Source organism: Mytilinidion resinicola (genome assembly GCF_010093595.1).
Source record: "Mytilinidion resinicola strain CBS 304.34 unplaced genomic scaffold BDZ99scaffold_1, whole genome shotgun sequence".
Classification (NCBI taxonomy): domain Eukaryota; kingdom Fungi; phylum Ascomycota; class Dothideomycetes; order Mytilinidiales; family Mytilinidiaceae; genus Mytilinidion; species Mytilinidion resinicola.
Genome location: NW_022985437.1, coordinates 192576 through 207722, shown reverse-complemented (window position 1 = coordinate 207722; position 15147 = coordinate 192576). Strand labels below are relative to the sequence as shown.

The following is a 15147-nucleotide window of genomic DNA, read 5'->3' as shown; positions in this document are numbered from 1 at the left end:
ACCACTATCACCATGGTAATAGAACAGCGTGACCGCAGTGAACCCGACCATAAGCAATACCTGCCTCTTCCGGAGACTGAAGCTCTCGATGAGTTCACTGAAGTACGTACCCCATAAACGGGGCATTTGTAGCCTCCTTGCACGTCCTTTTTGTTCATGCACATATGTGTCTTGCACTTCGCTGAAGGGAGAGAGTCCCTATCAGGGTCGACTCGGAGTGGTAAGATCTGAGTGCGTGGATCGTGGAAGTTGTTGGGGTCGGTGACGAACAGCCTGCGCATGAGCAGAAGGCGGTTAATAAGAAGAATACAGCGTCGACAATGGCTTGCCGAGTGCGTAGGTGCGGTAAAATAACGGCGAATGGGGCACTTGAAGAGTGTTCACCATCTTTGACCGAGCTGGGGCCCCGAGAAGATACGTACCAAAATATGTTTAGGCACACCTTGCAACTGCCTGGGTGCCTCGGTTATGCTTTAGAGATTCCAAATACGTTGTAAAGTTCATCAGTGTGGATATTAGACTACCTTTTGACTAATTGAATACATGTTCGCTAGGGCACTCCTTACGGTGGTGTTGAGCGAGCAAGAGTGGAGCCAGAGCAGTGAGATGTCGGTGTACACGTCAATCGTTCACTAGAAATATAATGTGGCGCAGGAGTGGATTAGAATCTCATTTAATTGTGGCTTAGAATAGGGAACCGAACTACACTATCGCTATGCTCTTGAAGGGGCTTGTCTGGCTGCAGTGTAGTGAAGCCGATTACAGAAAGAGGGTTGAACCTTCAGACTATTGAGCTGCTGCTACTTCGAAGGTTTCCTTGGTTTTACTGGGTTTTCGGCACCGCAATTGGGGCAGACATAACCGCTCTGGACGACAATGCCGCACCCCCAGGTCGCGCACCTTGAAGCCGGAAATGTAGGCTCTTTTGTATGACGACTTGGGGAGTTTTTGGGGTCGTCGTCAAGGCCCTTCCCAGCACCTTTAGCCGCACCGCCACCTTTGCCCGCACCTTCCTGGCCCGAACCAGCTCCGCCTGAGCCTGCTCCGCCTCCGGGCTGACCACCTGAGGCCTGACCCGCTGGGCCTTGCCCGCAGCACCCTGTGTTTGTTGGGTCGACATAGTGGACTAAGAAGATGTGAGATAATAAGTGGGTCCGCTTGGGGAGTGTTCATACCTGGTGACTGAATGAGAGAATGTAGCTGGATTGAGTAGGTTGGGGGACGCTATGCATTGTTAGCAGCTAGTACACAGAATTTCCAGTGGACAAGCTTACCTTGTAGATTTTCAGGCCGTAGCGTCTGAACACTGATGGAACCGGACATTATATACATATATGATTCACCCTGATTGCTACTAATTGTTACCATCATTGCTTGCTGTAGGCGATTGCTCTAATAGAACAAGCCTGATTGATTGTCCGAGGCTCTGGTAAGTGCGAACTTTAGTGCTGTTGAGCTGCTCCGGTTTGTGGGTGTTTCTTGTTGGTTGTCTAGAGCTGGTGGAGCGTGTGAGGCGGGGATTTTATAGCCCTGCTAGCCATGCTTCGCATCCCCTCATCACGCCCCTCTGCACTCAGAACCACCCTCCCTTTGCATATCCAGATCCAACAATCTCCAAAACGCCTCTCATCCCAGGCCTTTCTCCACCGCTACGATATGTAAGCTTAACGGTATCGGCAGCGGCGTACAACCAAACCTCTAGGCCCCAGCCCCATAGGCTTTGACGCAAGCGTCAAGATTTATTTCATCCGCCAGCGCTTCATCTATCCTCTCAAATCTCGTACTCGATGCGGAGGTACCCAAACAACACAGCCCAGACACTTCCGCCCCTTTTATTCCTCAAAGCATCGAATCCAACCTCATGAGATCAATTCTGACAGACGCAAACACCCACAGCGCGTCCTATCATCCAAACCATGCGCAAACGAACGCATCGAAGCGCAAATCGCCGTCAGCAAACCCCAACTTGGCCGCTGAAGCGCTCGATTAACGCAATGGTCCCTGTTGCAGATACGCACAGTTCTAACCGCGTTCAAGGAAATTTGATAGCCGTGGAGGGGGCCTCCCCGAGCGGCATTTTGGTACAAAATCTTCCCGATTTGACCGCGTAGATGGATTTTGGATGGACGCGGAGGGGTACGCGACGTGGATTCTTTTTCAGTCCCTAAAGCGACACGCTCCAAATTACGATGTGTTTTCAAAATTTCTGACGCGGAGGAGAGTAGGTAGCTGAAGCGCTGCCGTGCAAGAAACGGGTTGATTTGTTGCAAGTTCTTACGGAGTCGACCACGTGATAGAACTTTGATAGGCACGACGTGCACCTGGAGGGTATACGCCACGTGGTTGCTTTCTGTTACAGAAGCAACGGGCTGTAAATCAGGCCATTGAGAGAAAGATTCTTAGGGCAAAGACAAGTAGCTGAAGCCCCACCGTGCAAGGAAACGGGTTGATTTGTTGCAAGTTTTTACAGAATCAACCGCATGATAGAATTTTGGTAGACACGACGTGTACCTACCTGAAGGGGTACACCACGTGATAGTTCTCTTTTAGCACAGAAGCAACGGGCTGGAAATCAGACTATCGCTAGAAAGATCCTTAGGCAAAAAAGAGTGACTGAAGCACACCCGCGCAAGATTTAGGTTGGCTGGCTGCAAGTTCTTACAGAATCAACCGCGTGAAACGAGTTTTGGTTTGACGCAGCCGCGCGGGGAGTCAGTTCGGGGACAGTTCACGCCTTTTCTTACTCAAACTCACATATCGAACCGCGCGAAATGCGTTTCAATAGACACAGCGTACTCACTGCGTGCCGCTAGGCGTGCCTCACAACGAACGTCGGACATGAAACGACTCCACCGTTCCACACCCATCGAAACACAAACAGACAAGCAAATAAGGATACCGATACATCATTCATTCCACGCTTCATAGGACAGGTCAACCACCATGACCTAAGAGTCAGACTATGTATATAGTATGCAAACGCCTACCGGCCCCCCAATGACCAAACCCAATGAGGGAGGGAAACCCGCAAGAAGGCCAGAGAATATGCAGGGGAGTGAGATCCAGGACGAGGTTCATGAGGGATGAGAAGGCAGATGTTGCATTGAAGCAACGACAGCGTGCATTGATTGCACGCTTTCTCTTTTAGGAGGATGGTTGAAGGGGCGCTCGAAGAGGTGACTGGGAAGTCAGGGGTCTTTTAAGTACGCTGAGAGCATGGAGGTGCAAATGTTGGAGATAAGGTCCTTCTCCAAGCTCTTTCTGTGGCCAATTTCGGACTGGTGAGATGTGCGGGGGGGAGGCCCGGGCTACCTAAACTGCCATTTCGGAAACACCCCCCCGCTCACTGGCACGAGCTTAAGGTGCTGATACGGCGAGGTCTGTGGGTCATAATACAAGCCTTCCACAGCACCATCGCTGCGCCGGAGGCAGACGTAGTAGAAACCCGAGATGGTGAGTCCGCAGCCATCCTCAGTGACATCGTCTTCGGGGTTGAGGAAATTCCGCGGGTGCAAGTCTGTGGGCGTGGAGCTGGCAGAGTTGAACGCGCGTGTGTTCTTCACGAAGCATCGTTCTTTCCATCGCATGAGGATCCATTCTTGGCTAAGTTGCTCCATCCATCGCTGCGAGACGAGCTTGTGGACTAATTCGTCGTCCGTGAGATTGGAGAAGGGTGGCAGTTTCCTCCAGTATGTAGCGTCGATTAAAGGGCTTGATTTAAAGGATTCGGTTAGAAAGGTGTGGGTTCGGAAGTCGAGAATCTCGCCTTCTAGATAGGTAGTTATGCTCGATGTTCGTATTGGAGTGGGGTTATCAGAGGAGGCAGAGTTGTTGGCACTGCTGAGCATGCCGACAAAGGTTTGTGGGTGTGACGGAACGTTGTATGCTTCCATAGTTGCAGATAAGCTCATGGTGTCGTAATCTACAGCGTGTATTGTGACTTTGACGGGCCAGCGATCCTGTTGGGGAGAGGAAGTTGTTACCACTTCACCGGACCGGCGATATGGCGGTATGTAGTTATGGCTTAGCGATGGACGTGCGCCGTCGAAAAGCATAGGAGCTGCAGAATCGGTATTCCGAGAGCGATATATTGAATCCCCCCTGACGGCGGCAGCCGGAGTCACAGTTGAAGTCACATTGGTAGCATGCTGCGATCCAGAGAGGACCGCTCCCGGTGCCAACCAGGACGTCTCAGCAGGTGGAAAGATGGTGCTGGTGTCCAAAACGAAGTCCTCGTGATCATCGCCAAAGAAGTCCTTGCTCACAAAGCCGCCATCCACAGCGAACCCGAGGCTGTCTTCGTAAGAGTTGGAAGATCGAAGCCGGGAGAGGTACTTGATAGTCTGTTCCAGCCGTGGAGATGAGGAGGCGGGGCAACTCGAAGGGTTCTCGAGATACTCGCGGCGGTAGTCTCTTCGCGCCACACGATATCTTTCTAGGCTCCGGTCCACGATGGCTCGGTCCCGGTCCGACCGCTGTAACTGCTGCTGCGCCTGCCATGCGTGGCGGCTGGCTTCGTAACGGCTGCGCTCTCCCAAACCCGTGCTGGTCGTGGCGGAGCGGGAGGGGCTCCGGCGATCTCTCGATTCGCCATCCTGCGTCGCCCTATCCGCAGAGTCTCTGTCAGAAATGTACCGATGCATATAGTCTCGCGTGCGGGCTGAGAACCTGGGGTGTCTTCGAACAGACTGCAAGATTGCTGCAGACCTTAGCGAGCTCTCTGACGTCTGAGACGGCTGGTTAGAGCTCAGGAGCCTCGACGAATATGCGCGCCGTGACTCCCGCTCAGCATCCAACTGCGAGCGAGCCAGCTCGCGCAGTATGTCGGGGTGGGTGCTTGGCTGCCGCTGGCCCAGCTCTTGCAACAGCTGTTCTAGCTCCTCGTCGCCGTCTGCTTCGTTTGCGGGGGACCAGTCGTACAGGTTGTTCTGGCTCGGTATGCGGTCGCCGTAGGCTGGAGGTTCGTGTTGTCGACTCAGCCGGCTCATGACGCGGCGGAATCTGTCGTGGCGCTCTCTATCGTCGCTCTGCTCCTCCGAAGTCCGCCGCAACCGCTCCCGCGCATTCTCCGTCCGCCATTCGTCTTGGGGATCCAGGGGCGACCGCAGGAACCGCACGTTCTCGGCGTCGGCGTCGTCTTCGGCCTGGGTGGTTAGTGTGGCCGCGAGGTTGAGGACGGAGCTGGAGACGGGGCTCTCCAACTCACGCAGCGCCACCAGATACGACGGAGGGGTGGCAGCGCGCGACGCAGATTCCTACGCAAGACGGACAGGTCAACTGAGGCTCAATCGCGGAGGATGAAGCTGCGGGCGGGCAGGCAGCGGAGAGGTGGCGGATAGCGGAATACGTACTGCGATGGGACTGATGGCTCTCGAGTTTGCGGGTGGCATCGCTCGGGTCAGGCAGGCGTCGTCGATGCGGTCATGCGAGGGGGGATGGCGGAGGTACTGCGATGGTGATGCGATAAGGCAGCATGGTGTTGATGGGCGGAGGTCTGGGGACTGGGCGGAGGACGACACAAAGCGGCGGCCTGGCGGAGAAGAGATCACGGCAGCAGGGCAGGAACCTCAGGCAGCGACAAAGGACACAACCCGTCGTGAGACCCAGCAACTCTCGTTTTAGAGGCGCATCGTCCGCCGAGCTGCTGCTTCCGGCCTGCAAACACCAACATTCCGCTGCAGCAATTGGCCGTTCGCGAGTCAGCGCTGGTGGGGACTGAGGTTCCAACTCACCCCGGCTGCCATTGCCGTTTCACGACCTCGCAACGCGCGTAGATGTGTATCATCACTACGAGGATTGGGGTTATCACTCAGACGGGCAACGTAAAAGTAGCTTGTGGTCAATCTCTTCCATTTGTTTTATTAGATTTAGCATGTATGAGAAGCTAGCTTCTGTCCAGCATCTGGTTCTCTCCATCCATGGAGAGCGTCCCCGGGACCAGTCCCGGAGAGTAGGAGATGAGCCTACAGTCCCGCGCAGAGTGTTTGGGAGGAATGTGACTACAGCCAGAGGTACTTCAGCGCTGTTCTCCCGCAAGCAGAAGAGACAGTCTCCGAGAGCCATGCGCCACAGGCGAACCACGACTCGACCTGGGCTGTATCCGCCTCCTCCCATTCCCAGTGCGCAAGATAACATAGTGCGACATACCAGATGAGCACATGCTGTTGTTGCCGTGCCTCCCAGCGTGTCCTGCTGGCACTCAATGCCAGTCCGGGAAGACAAGAACCGGCGTGCAGACAAGGTCGAGTGGCATGCCATGCTCGTTCCATGTGCAACGCCGTTCGTAACGACAAGGAAAAACAATAAACGAACCGAGTGTGCCCGCCCCGTAGCCGTGAGGCTGTACCCGTCTTTAAAATGCGCGACATGCAAGCCTCCCAGAGATGCAGAACAGCAAGGAAAGGGCTGGTCCAGCCGGTGTGATGCAAAACAACCACAAAGGGAATCCAAAACACGCTCGCTAAAAAACAGACAGTACTAAACACGGATATCCAAGGAAATTTGTACGAGAGAAGAGAGTAAAGCAGTCGCTAAATCGATGAAACTCCGGCCCATGCTGTATTGTGGATGTTCGATAGACATCACTTCGTGCAACATCGCATATCTCGTCTCGTGTAGGGCGTCGTAAGGCTCTGCGCAGGGGCCTGGTCGCGGTAAAGGGGGGAGCAGAAGTGAAGCCACGAGCTCATCACAGCTCCGGTTAAGGTTTGACGTCTGAGCGCTGCTGTAGGCGCCTACGTGAAGGCGGCATACTGCGGTGCGAACTCATTGCCCCATCCGAACCCGCTGTAGCCCGTGTGCATAGCGCTCGACCCGCATTGCTGCGCGAGAACACTGGGCAGAGGGAGATTCGGGATGGGAGCAGTCGCCATAGGAGGGCTGTGATAGTGGCTCGAGGTGTAGAAAGGCTGGCTGAACGACGGCGTCGGCGACGGCAACTGAATATCGTTGAAGCCCACGGTGGTCCAGAAAGTCTGCTGCTGCTCGGAGCAGGTCGCGATCGTCGGGCTTGGTGTCGACGGCAGCACCCTCCAAGACTCAACCGGGGCTGGGTGAGGCGGTGGGACATGCTGGGTTGGTTGCCACCAGTTAACGCCTCCGGGGGAGCTTGGGAGAAGCGGCGCGGGCCTGACGACATCGACGATCCTGGGTGGAGGAGGAAGGAGCGGGAGGAACAGTCCCATGATGGAGTTCTTGACGTCCTCTCCCCTGCCATCTAGCAATTCTCCGGCACCATCCTCCTCCATTCCCTCCAATGCGCGGGAGCCTGTTCGAAACACGAAGCGGTTGGCGGCCTGCACAAACTCCTCCTGCAACTTCTTCAGCTGGGCCTCCTTCTCGGCCCAATTCCAGGTGCTCGCCGACACGTCGACGGAGTAGATGTCCTTGTGGTACTCGATGAGGGCCTCAATGGTCTCGGGGGTGAGCTTGAATGCAACCTCATGCTGCGACACCATGTCGACGTGTACGACGTAGGCCTCGATGTGGATGAGCTGGTAGTTGAACATGGCCTCAATCAATGGGTTATGGTCCTTGCGCAGCTCGGCATCGGGCGCCTTTGGCAGCATGATGGAGCACAGCGTCCAGATGGCACCGGAGCCGGAGAGGGTCTCTGTGAGACATCGATAGTGCTGGGGCACGCTATTGAGCGGGCGCTTGACTCGGTTGGTGCGCTTCAGCGTCTGCGTTAGCCACGGCTCCACCTTGTTGTTGAGGACGATGGTCGGGGCTGAGCGCGGCGCAAAGGCAGCCGCGGAGGCGGGTAGCAGCTGGATAGGCATGGCGGCAACGCGGCGAGATATGTGATGTATGCGACGATTATGGGCGGTGGTAACAACGACGACAAACAAAAGAGAGTAAAACGAAGTCTCAGGCGGTCCAATACAGGAATTACGGTTGCACGCCTTGTGTGAGAGAGAAGAAGGAGACGGACGAATGAGGGGGCGGAAGAGGAGGGTGAGAGGTGAGGGCAGCGTGGCTAGCAGTGGGGTGGTCGGGATATAAAGAGCAGTGGGTGGAGCAGGCCGAAGTGGCCACCCACTCGGCAAACCCAAGTCAGCTACTGCAGGTAGCCCCAACGGGCTGTGCACCGCGCATTCAACCTTTTGGAACTTACTTGTTTAATCGGAGGTGCATATGCACGCCTGGACGACGTCCAAGCTGACCGCGCCCGGCCTCGCGAGAGGCACGCCAGCCTGCACGCCTGGTTCGCCCGTGCTGCGCTGCCAGAAATTGCGACTCGCTGCCTCTCCGCGCTCCAGTCCGGCCTTCTTCCAAGGCCCTCTCGCACCACGGAGATGACGGCGTGAGGCTGCAGCTGGACCGGCTGCCACGGAAGCAAGCAGGGCAGGCCGAGTCGAAGGGCTCACGGCGGCGCTGAGGGCGAGGCTCGACCTGCCGTGGCAGCAGCAGCCTCCAGCAAGCTTCAGAGCGGGCCGCTCACGCTCTCCCCGTCCCCGCAGCACGGCTTGACATCAGGCGAGCCGGCAGATACACGCCGCAGACGAAGCAGCTGGCGGAGCGCTGGCCGTGGTTGGGTCTCTCGCGTCTGTCTGCGCGGTGATCTGGGATTCCAGAAGAGTGGGAACTTCGATTTGGCCCTCCCCGATGGAGATGCAGACGGCGCAGACTCTGCTTCGGGACGGCCGGCGAGGAAGGAGACTGTGGTCGGCTGGGCGCTGGTGGGCCTCGTGTGGGCAGCGGGCGGTGGAAGGGAGTGGTGTTGAGCAGGGGACGATAGTCGGTTGGTAGGCTGACGTTGTTCGGGCGAAGATGAAAGCGTCCCCCCGGCATGGCGCATCTTGATCGCATCCCTGCTGCCCGGTCTCATTGGGCTGCTGGATTCGACGACGACTGCCACCAGAGGCCCTTGATGGGCCGCGATGTCGCATCTGTCTCGGCGCGTACTGAAGCACCGCAGAGTCGCGCCATCCAAAGCTGGCGGGCAGCCATGACGACGGGCAGCTCTGGCATGTGTTTCAACCGGAGGCCGCGTCGTGGATGCGATGTTTCGACATGATCGACGGCGCGCATGAGGCGGTGCAGCACTCGGGACCCTTCCAGCGCTGTGGCGTAGGCGACGCCGAGGGCCGCAGGCGAGGTAGCGAGTTGCGTCTTCACCGGCCCGGGACCAGCGCTCGGTAGCGACACGTGACTCGCCATCGCCGAATCTATTCTTGTCCGCTGCCGTCACGTCCACATGTCTGGAAGCTGCCGGACACACGCGACCCCGTGCGAAGACTGGGCCTGGCAAGGAGGTTGAAGGCTGCGATGTTCGGAGAGAAGACCCGGCCTCGCGCTTGCGGCCGTTTCAATGTGGCTCTCTCCTTTCCTTGCAGTTCCGTCGATTGGGCGTGCTCTTGTGCAGCGACGCGACTGTGCGCGACCCCGGATTTGCCTGGTGCCTATCGAGTGCGCCATCTGGGTGGTATCGATAGCTATCCATGGCGTCGAGGTTTCAAAATCTGCAGCGAGCCCAAATGTGGCCCTCCCTGTGACTCGGGACAATCCATCCGCACAGACTGCGCCTCACCCAAATGCCAGTCTGGGGTCGCCGAATCCTGTTGTCGGTGTCCTTCCGTGCCTTCGTCGGTGCTCGCTCCACTCGGCTGTGGCGACACCCTCGCCATTGGAAGCTTTCTGGAAGCTTGGAGCATCGTGCATGAATTCATGCCCTCAGCTGCGCAAGGGTGCTTTCCAAGTCAGGTGAGCCCGCCGTCGCTGTGTCGCCCGACGGTAGGCGACGGGTCCAAAACCTCTCCTCTGTCCGCATATCAAGCTTCTTCTCTGGCCGCTCACGGCCGCATCGTCACCGCCAATCGATCAACTGACACTCCAGGTTTGCCGTTTCACGATCAACAGCTGCATGCGTCCACGTCGCCGTGCATGGCCTCCTGCAGCCGCTGTCAAGGCCAGCCAGCATGACTCACCCGACATTTCCGACGACCGGCCGCCCTCTCCCACCGCTTTCACGATCCAGTCCTTTTTGCATTCATCGAAAGTTTAATTTCATGTCTAGAAATCAGCAAGGTTCAGTCATGTCTCGTAAAATCTCAATCTTCGTCTTCTGATCACGTGATCTACATCTGCGACCCTGTAATGCCAAGTCGAAGCAGATCGGGGGGCATCGTCATGACCTACTTCTCTAGCTTCTACGAGCAGAATTATAGACGCCTCGGCATGAGTGGGCTCAACAATGTGATTAGTTCCTCGGAATAATCGACTCCATCCCTCTTGAGAACCTGAAAGTGTGTTGAGGTACCCCTGAGAGTAGCAAGGTGGTACATCTGCGGTACACCTATGGTACACCTATCGTAAGGCACTGTACAGGCCCGCTTGAACATCATCGGTTCTTTCTTCCCAAGACAGCCACGGACTTGGAGCCTGGATCCATTCGAAAGATGCCTCATTCAGCCCCTCAGCACGGTCGTCTCCGCATTGCCGCATCTTAAGTTGAAGCGATATTGCCAGGCCCTTTGTCGACTATGTTTCAGTGCAGGCCCCATTCCTGGAGCCGAACTTCGATCTGGTTGCGCGATTTTCTCGCTTGTATCAGGTCACGGCCATCACTGTTAACTTCAGCCTGCGTCGATCAGTGCTGCAAATCGTGACATCCATTCTGTTCGGGATGGCCGAATACCTCATCCCTTGCATGACGGATCACGATCCAGCAACGAATCTTCTAGCAACTCCGACATTGGGCCAAAGCGTTGGCAGGACGGCTCGCTGATGACACATTCCCCGGATACTCTGCACGATCTGAGATTCATTGGCCTTGGCTCTCGCCGAGCCCTATCGCGGCATGCAATACCTAGAGTGCTCAAATGATTGTAAGGAGCAAGACCAAATGAGCACCTGAATCAAATGAGCCATCGCATGCTTGCGATCACTTTGCTTTCGTGTCTTCACTCATGCTCTGCACTTACTAATTTGAGTTTGTGGAGGTCACGTACGGTCATGTGTCCAGGGTTACGCTTCCTCTGGGCTAGTCGTCGTTCCTCCACGTCGCGAGGCCTCCCTTTCTCACGCCACGTCTTGTCAACACTTAGCTATCTGTTCTTCGGCCTCGGTCCTCACAAGAGTCAAGGCTGATATCGGCAATCAATCTATCATAACTCCGCAGCGGGAATGTACTACTTTTGTCTATTCCAGTTCTAATAAGGTCAGTCCTCTAACACACTTCTTTAGTATCCACTTCAGACAAGCTCAAGGCCCCTTCTTATTCTCAGGCTCTTCGGAAAAGCTTAGGCCAGCGCTCTCAACCGATATCCTCCTCTCAGTCGTATGCTGGCGCTCGAGATTCGACTTCATCTGGTCAAGCACTCTTGCTGCCTCGGCTGCATACTTGCATTTGGCTCGAATCTTGGCCCCGTAGATGTAGAAGAGGATGGGGAAAGGGAAGCAAGCAAGCGCGATGAAGCCAGGCACGGCAGAGCCCCAGTGTATACCTAGGTTCTACGATCGAGTCAGCAAGTGAGAGTCAAAGCCGTCTTTGTGTACGTCACTAAGTCTAACATACCTCAAACATGGCCTTTCCAAACAACGGAAAGACACAGCCGAATAGAGACCTTATCACACTATTTGCCGCTAAAACGGAAGCAGCGTAAATCACATAAGAGTCGATCCTATTTTACATCAGAATTTCCTCGAGGTTGGTTGGGGACTTCCTTACAAATAATTAGTGTTGCACACGACGACTAAGACGAACCCTGCTCCAAATGGTGCTCCGGCGCAAATACTGGATGCCCAGTGAACACCTGGCGCGTTGGTAGCCGCGAACCAAGTGATACCGACAATAATCGAAATTCCACCATATATCACCGGCGGAAGACGCGTTTCTGGAGGTGCGAAGCCTCCATGGAGAGTATGCAGCTTCTTGTATCGTTCGTTGTCCCAGTAACCAATAGCGACACCTATCATCATCCCTGCAAAGACTCCTAGAAAGGCGAGCCCGCCGATGCCTTCACTCCAGCCGCGGCCTTGTTGGAAGACGATGGGGTAGGCCGCGAATAATAGATAAAGAGTCCCGTAAATGACCGACATATATATCTATTCAAATCACATGAGTTTAGTATTCGCCAGAATTGATTAGATAGTGCTTGGGTGCAGACTCACGGTCAGAATCATCACGATGGGCTCTCGGAACAGCAGAACCCAGGGCCGCAATAGCGCGGTTCGAAGGACTTGGCCGACGCTTACGACACGCTCTGCATCCATGGCAGTGAGGTATACATTTCCGGAAACCTCAGACAACCTCTTCGCTCGATCCCTTAGCAGTACAGGGCCAAATGTTTCCGGAATGAAAATGAATCCAATGACGGTAACGACTGCTGCGAAAATAGCCAGGAGAGCCAGCACCCATCTCCACCCACCGCTGTCGGCAAGAAAGCCACCAACGATTGGACCTAAAGATGGGCCCAGAAATGGAGTAGCAGTAAACAAGACGAGGGCAGCCCCACGAGTCTCCGCCGGAAATACGTCTGCTACAATCCCGCCAGGAATGACCATGGTGCTAGCGCCAAAGAGGCCAGCAAGCATCCGGAAAACGAGCAGTGTCTGGATGTTCTGTGAGGCTACACAGACAGAACTCCAGAATACGTACACTGCGAAGGTTGGAAAGATGATCTTCCTGCGTCCGTAGGTTTCAGACAGGGGGGCCCAGAGGAGTGGTCCGAAAGCGTAGCCAATCATCATCAGTGAGAGGCCAAGGAGAGCAACTTCTTCGCTGCAATGAAACTCTTCCATCACCTGAGCCAGGGCTCCAGTATATGTAGACGACGCCAGAGACACACAGAGAGATAGGACGGCTACCAGGACGAGGATTGTCCACTGTCGAACCGGACTCCACTGCTTGGGGTTCTCCGGGTCGTCGTTCAGCCCTATTTGAGTTTAGTATTCGCAAGAATTGATAGGATAGTGTTTGGGTGCAGACTCACATGTAACAATGTATGGATCTTCTGTAGTACCGCTTCCTTTGTAGCTATAGTCCACAAGGGCTTGGAAATCGGTGGCGTGTGGTCGCCATGGGTATGTCTTCAAAGTGTACGACGACAGGGACTTCGAAGGCATGCGTTCACCATCATCGGCTTTTTCAGCTACATCAGCGTAGTCTTTCTTTTCTACCTCGTATCCATTTCCAGGTTCGTCATTTCGTATGCTGTCGGTATCCGAATTCGACCTTGTTTCGCTCTGCCGACTGGGCTTGATAGCTTCGTCCAGGGAACCTTCGCGGATGCGAAGGCTAGCGCTCTCGGCGTTAGACGGAGACATGTGGCTCGATCGGAGAATTAGACGTAGTAGAGAGAGAAAAGGAAAGGTTTATCTAAGAGAAACGGTATTTGGAACCCGGTTTCGAGGCCAACGAAGAGGAGATAGAATCGCCACGAACCGCCGGAGACAAGAGGCTTTAAGAGCGAGCCCATGTCCATGGTAGCCATCATTGACAGATCCAGCGACCTGGCTTCCTTAGCCGCGGCCACCCAGCCAGGCAAACTCCAATAAGCGTGCGTGACCCCGCGCCTATCTATGTTTCAAGCAAGTGTTGCATGAAGCCTTGTGAAATTCTCGGAAATCGGGCTCTAACATTTACCCCTCACGTGCACAATACCAATGGTGTTGCACTGTGAATGGCTAGCCCCTGGCTCCTATATCGCCAAGATAGCATCTACGGCTAGTTCTGCCTGTTCGGCGCCGGGTGGTAGCCGAGTTCCGGGTCCCAAGAAATGATGCGATATTCGACCGCATGTTTAACTCCATACACACTATCAACTCGAGTATGCCCTTCATCCAACATGTCGGAAGAGCGAAGCGTAGCCCGTACCAGAGAAAGACGGGGTCAAGCATGTTCAGAATGCAAGTCCAAGAAGATTCGCTGTCTGCCAAGGGAAGGCAGCAATGTTTGCCAAAGGTTCGGACGACAGGATTGTATTTTCGCCTACTAGGCCTCTGACCGGGTAGCTAGATGCCATCAATACAATACCGAATGTTTTATACCAGAGTCCCGCCGTCCCAAACGCCAGACTCGGCACATACGCAATAGGATGGATCAGCTTGAGCAGAGCCTCACCAGCATCATGGGAATTCTCGCAACAGCGGCACCAGGAATTGCTGCTCTGGACACGCCGAACATCTCACACCCAACGCCGATTTCGTCAGCGCGTCTCTCTGTTGCGGCATCACAGTCATCGGAAACTTCCGATGACACGTCACGTGAATCTATCCATTCCGTTTCCCAGGAACTGCTCCTAGAGTCGTTAGCCTACTACCGCTCTATAGGCGGAAGCTTCGCGTGTGTACAGATCCCAGATCCGATGGATGTTCAAGTCTTTCGTCAGGAGAGACCATTCCTTCTGCTTGCCATTATTGTTGTTACGCGCTGGAGGCACCGGACTGACCAAACCAAACTCGAACAAGAGTTCTTGAAGGACATGGGCGAGCGTTTCTTTGTCAAGGGCGAAAAGTCCATGGACCTTCTTCAAGGGCTTTTAGTGTACCTGAGCTGGCAAGTTGACTCTAATTGCTCACTCGATACCATCTAATCGAGTCAAGGTACCACTTCTTCACACCTCAGCCATCCCAGCAAGGCTTCAGGCTGGCGTCATTAGCAGCAAACCTTGTAGTTGAGCTTGGTTTGCATAAGAAGCCTCAATGTTCGAGTCAACATGATGCCATCGTCGGCGTGGCTCATCCGTCGATATCTGGCGGGTTATCGGAGTTTTGGAAGCGCGAGGCACAACGCGCACTCATCGGAACATATCTTGCTTGCACTCTGTACATAACTATATTGTCGTTCATCTGCGCACGAGATATGGCTAACTCATGCAGATCTGCTATCCTTTTTCGCAAAGGAAATCCTTTGCAATATACCGAATACATGGAGCAATGCGCAGTCTCATTGGCAGAAGAATCACCGTACCCCTCTGACAAGATTCTGGTTCACTTCGTTCGACTGGTGTATATCAACGAGCAAGTGTATGACAATCTCCACCATGGAGACTGGGGTACTGGAGATACGACGAACGACGAGAAGATAAAGCTCCTCGTTGGTGCTATCGAGCGGCAACTCAAGAACTGGAAGTCCAAGTTGCCTCATGAATTAATGGATCACTGTCAGTAACACTCCAACCCCGAAAAGACGAGCATTGTTGA

The 15147-nt window shown here is 54.7% G+C and overlaps 7 protein-coding genes across 7 annotated transcripts; 1 reads left to right on the top strand and 6 right to left on the bottom strand.

Annotated features, from left to right (window-relative positions):
• Positions 1–660: 660 nt before the first annotated feature.
• BDZ99DRAFT_492749 (uncharacterized protein) lies at positions 661–1368 on the bottom strand (the record flags this gene model as incomplete). The annotated part of the gene is made up of 4 exons (XM_033723185.1): positions 661–1126; positions 1176–1224; positions 1275–1306; positions 1344–1368. The coding sequence occupies 4 exons, from the start codon at positions 1366–1368 to the stop codon at positions 801–803; spliced, it is 432 nt and encodes a 143-aa protein (XP_033583757.1). The 3' UTR covers positions 661–800.
• A 1940-nt stretch (positions 1369–3308) lies between these two features.
• Positions 3309–6258, bottom strand: BDZ99DRAFT_469888 (uncharacterized protein; the record flags this gene model as incomplete). Its single annotated transcript, XM_033721596.1, has 4 exons — positions 3309–5255; positions 5352–5447; positions 5733–5846; positions 6148–6258. The coding sequence occupies 4 exons, from the start codon at positions 6256–6258 to the stop codon at positions 3309–3311; spliced, it is 2268 nt and encodes a 755-aa protein (XP_033583756.1).
• Positions 6259–6496: 238 nt separating this feature from the next.
• On the bottom strand, positions 6497–7963 carry BDZ99DRAFT_1496 (uncharacterized protein). The gene has a single exon (XM_033712763.1). It carries the CDS (start codon positions 7779–7781, stop codon positions 6735–6737), a length of 1047 nt encoding a protein of 348 aa, XP_033583755.1. The 5' UTR covers positions 7782–7963; the 3' UTR covers positions 6497–6734.
• Positions 7964–8425: 462 nt separating this feature from the next.
• On the bottom strand, positions 8426–8800 carry BDZ99DRAFT_513064 (uncharacterized protein; the record flags this gene model as incomplete). Its single annotated transcript, XM_033724673.1, has 1 exon — positions 8426–8800. The coding sequence occupies one exon, from the start codon at positions 8798–8800 to the stop codon at positions 8426–8428; it is 375 nt and encodes a 124-aa protein (XP_033583754.1).
• Positions 8801–8826: 26 nt separating this feature from the next.
• BDZ99DRAFT_513063 (uncharacterized protein) lies at positions 8827–9162 on the bottom strand (the record flags this gene model as incomplete). The annotated part of the gene is made up of 1 exon (XM_033724672.1): positions 8827–9162. One exon carries the CDS (start codon positions 9160–9162, stop codon positions 8827–8829), a length of 336 nt encoding a protein of 111 aa, XP_033583753.1.
• Positions 9163–11114: 1952 nt separating this feature from the next.
• On the bottom strand, positions 11115–13480 carry BDZ99DRAFT_504777 (MFS general substrate transporter). The gene is made up of 6 exons (XM_033724064.1): positions 13077–13480; positions 12936–12995; positions 12115–12878; positions 11672–12048; positions 11519–11624; positions 11115–11454 (listed from the first exon to the last, which is right to left on the bottom strand). The coding sequence occupies exons 1-6, from the start codon at positions 13267–13269 to the stop codon at positions 11206–11208; spliced, it is 1749 nt and encodes a 582-aa protein (XP_033583752.1). The 5' UTR covers positions 13270–13480; the 3' UTR covers positions 11115–11205.
• A 592-nt stretch (positions 13481–14072) lies between these two features.
• Positions 14073–15115, top strand: BDZ99DRAFT_374589 (uncharacterized protein; the record flags this gene model as incomplete). Its single annotated transcript, XM_033714929.1, has 3 exons — positions 14073–14504; positions 14543–14769; positions 14824–15115. The coding sequence occupies 3 exons, from the start codon at positions 14073–14075 to the stop codon at positions 15113–15115; spliced, it is 951 nt and encodes a 316-aa protein (XP_033583751.1).
• Positions 15116–15147: the final 32 nt, after the last annotated feature.